Source organism: Lichtheimia ornata (genome assembly GCF_029851405.1).
Source record: "Lichtheimia ornata isolate CBS 291.66 chromosome Unknown scaffold00292, whole genome shotgun sequence".
NCBI classification, from domain to species: Eukaryota; Fungi; Mucoromycota; class Mucoromycetes; order Mucorales; family Lichtheimiaceae; genus Lichtheimia; species Lichtheimia ornata.
Genome location: NW_026695611.1, coordinates 933 through 4,111, shown reverse-complemented (window position 1 = coordinate 4,111; position 3,179 = coordinate 933). Strand labels below are relative to the sequence as shown.

General features: G+C 43.8%; 2 protein-coding genes across 2 annotated transcripts; both read right to left on the bottom strand.

Annotated features, from left to right (window-relative positions):
- On the bottom strand, positions 1-410 carry O0I10_013178 (uncharacterized protein; the record flags this gene model as incomplete). Its single annotated transcript, XM_058492992.1, has 4 exons — positions 1-28; positions 91-163; positions 227-307; positions 372-410. Coding segments are annotated over 4 exons (221 nt in total), but the record flags the coding sequence as incomplete, so codon positions are not given.
- Positions 411-946: 536 nt separating this feature from the next.
- Positions 947-1,542, bottom strand: O0I10_013177 (uncharacterized protein; the record flags this gene model as incomplete). The annotated part of the gene is made up of 4 exons (XM_058492991.1): positions 947-1,066; positions 1,122-1,226; positions 1,294-1,406; positions 1,470-1,542. The coding sequence occupies 4 exons, from the start codon at positions 1,540-1,542 to the stop codon at positions 947-949; spliced, it is 411 nt and encodes a 136-aa protein (XP_058336242.1).
- Positions 1,543-3,179: the final 1,637 nt, after the last annotated feature.

Here is a 3,179-nt window from a genome sequence, read left to right as displayed (position 1 = left end):
AATAGTATCGCCGAAAGAGGCTCTGCCACTGTATGGCGTTTGGTAAGTCCACTTGAATCCAACCAATCCCATCATAATGAACACTCTTACCTTGTGGTATTCTAAATAGCATCTTTGCCTCAAATAGAAACCGTATATCCATGCCATCCAGTAGGTACTGCTGCTGTTTCATTGCAAGGCTCGTTAATTAACATGTTTTGCTTTGTAGATCGAATACCACGCATACCATTGAGCCAACCATACAGCATTCTTGCTTTGAGATCCGTATCCTGTTGCTGCCAGAGGTACCATCATCCAACATGTTCACCTACCATAAACGCAATGTGAGATAACAAGTAAAACCAACCCACACGCTTTTGTTGTCAGCATACCCAAAAGAGGCAATGCAAAGACGTCTTGGGAACTCTCATTGTGGACATCTCGGTAAGGAAGGCATACGACGCCCTGAACCATGGTGATCACAAGGAATTGCAACCAAATACACCATCCGAAGGCAATACAATAATCAACCTGCAGCGCCAAGATATGCCACCATATGTACCATACTCTCGTTGGATCCTGAAATTGGCATCATAAGAGATATCCACCTTCTCTCTGTAGGCAAGGAAATCAATAGCCATACTTGGATGGAGGCCGTGTGCACAGCGGATGCCTTTTCAAATTGGCCTTGCCATCGCATCTTGAGTCACACTGTTTCCGGGCCAAAATTCCCCAGGAGAGCACAGTACTATACAATGACATCCTCGACGTGCTGATTGATCAAAATAGTATCGCCGAAAGAGGCTCTGCCACTGTATGGCGTTTGGTAAGCACACTTGAAGGGACAAATTTCATAATGGACACTTTACCTTGTGGTATTCCTCAATAGCATCATTGCCTCAAATAAAGCCGTATCTCCATGTCATCCATATTGTCTTGCTGCTGTTTCACTGTAAGTCTCGTTAATTCACAGGTTTCGCTTTGTAGATCCAATACCACGCATACCATTGAGCCAACCATACAGCATTCTTGCTTTGAGATCCGTATCCTGTTGCTGCCACAGGTACCATAATCCAACGTGTCCAAGCTACAGTAAGTGAAGTGTAAGGTAACAATAACATTCGCTTTTCATGTCGACATACCCATAGTAACAATAGGTTGCGACCCTCCCTGACGACAACCATGGAAAGCATACACACGACACACGACGCCCCCTTTGGATCTCGTATAAACGCGAGAATAGTAAACTACACGTGAACTTTAGTATCTCAATGTCCAGCTTGAATGGTAAAGTAATGCAGCGATGGAACGTACATGTTGTATTGCAATGGAAGCATGAGTCATGGGCAGATCGCGCGCGTACTTTGCTGTTGAATGTCTGGAACTGGAAAGTGTTGCCATTGACCACATGTTCAACCCAATGGACGCTGTACATTGTAAGGAATGCCAGCAATTAACGCGTTGTAGTTTGTAAATGGAGACACGCTTACCTCTTTTGTGAAGTGGAAGTGAAGAAGAGTGATCTCTTTGTTCCTCCTGTTCGCTCCAATTCGTGGACTCCATGCCACCCCGCTTGCTACAGTTATCACTGTTTGTATGTAACCTCAACAATATCCTATACTCTTAGCTCGATAAGAATGATCACTGCTCAAGACTTCAATTGAGAACAGCCCTCGTAATTAAGCTATTAGCTCTGTGCGCATCACATCAGTCGATTAGTTATGCAACTGCACTCCTGAACCAACTTGTGTAACCTATTGTGTAACCTCCTACCAAATATATGATCTCCATTGCCTTCAATGCAGAAATAACCAAGTGATCCACGCTTGCACATCTGCAGCTGATAGTACAAGCTCCAAAGTATCATGTTGAATCCAATTTTCATTCAATGAAAAGTCGAAGAGCACGTATGGTACCAGCATGTGCAAATGTTTATCGAGCAAATATGATAAAAGAACAGCATTGAATAAGAAGCGGGTGGATTACATAGAGGGAACAGGGATAATTGTGCCATTCTATTCTTGATTGCTGCCGCCATGATCATCCTTCATTCATGATTGCAGAATAGGTGCTGTATACTTTGGCTTGAGTATTCCAATATTATCCGTAGATGAAACACCTTCCTTCGTCAAAGGTATCAAAGTAATACAGTATTCAGATCCATATCCATATCCATAAGAAGTCATATGTATTGAAGCAAGTTGCTACACGTCAATAAAGCTGCTCCTATATGATGGCTATCTGCTGTTCACGTAAAAAAGCTGTAAGACACGCTGCTGCAAGTAAGGAACGCTGTTGGATATGATGGAGTAAAGAGCAACTACTACTGCATTGAATACTATTACATTGGATTGTGCCAGGGAAGCGCGCAAGAGTGTGTGTAATGTCGAGAGACACGTGTGTTGTAGAAGAGTGACAAGAATGTGTACACGCCATCAACTTGCCATTCAGTCCAAGACAATCGGATCAAGACGTGCGTAGGATGGACGTGATGGATTGAAGCAGGACAATCGTTCGCAGGTGGTAGTTGTACTTGAATGCACCAACAGTGAGAATGGGAGGAATGGAATATCAAGTGGCAGTTTACGAATAACTAATCAACTGTTTCTATGTGAAGTTGGATGATGTTTCTTTGTTTGAACATTGTTCAGTCAAATAAGCTCGGATCAGGAAGTTGAAGAATGGACATGATGGGCTGGAGCAGCACAATCGCTCACATGCATTGGTTTGGGCAACAAAGGCGAATGGGAGGAAGAGGCTATTAGCTGCCAATGATGAGCTGGTGCTGAATGGTTTGGAGGTATCATGCGTCGGCGCTTCCAATCATGCAAAACCGGCTGTGTTACACAAAGAGGTCTATCTGCATCTTTTGCTCTGTCAGGGTCTAGCTACTTTACATTAAACAAAGACCACTTCTCATATAGCATCACGCTTACAAACATAAAGGTGCCTGTGTCTCCAAACATTACAATGAAACGTGGGGTTTTTATTAGAGCAATGGGCTCGGCTTGGCCAACAGCACCTTGTGTGAAAGTTTCAAGTTCAATGTCGCAACTAGCCCAAAAAATATTTATTTGGTCGTCGTCGTTGAAGAGGTCGACCCCCGGATCCAGTTTGGCTGGTGGCGACATTGCGAAATCTGGGATTGGCAAGCTTGATCGTGAAACTTGCTCCCAAGGTGCAGTTGGCCAAGCCGAGCA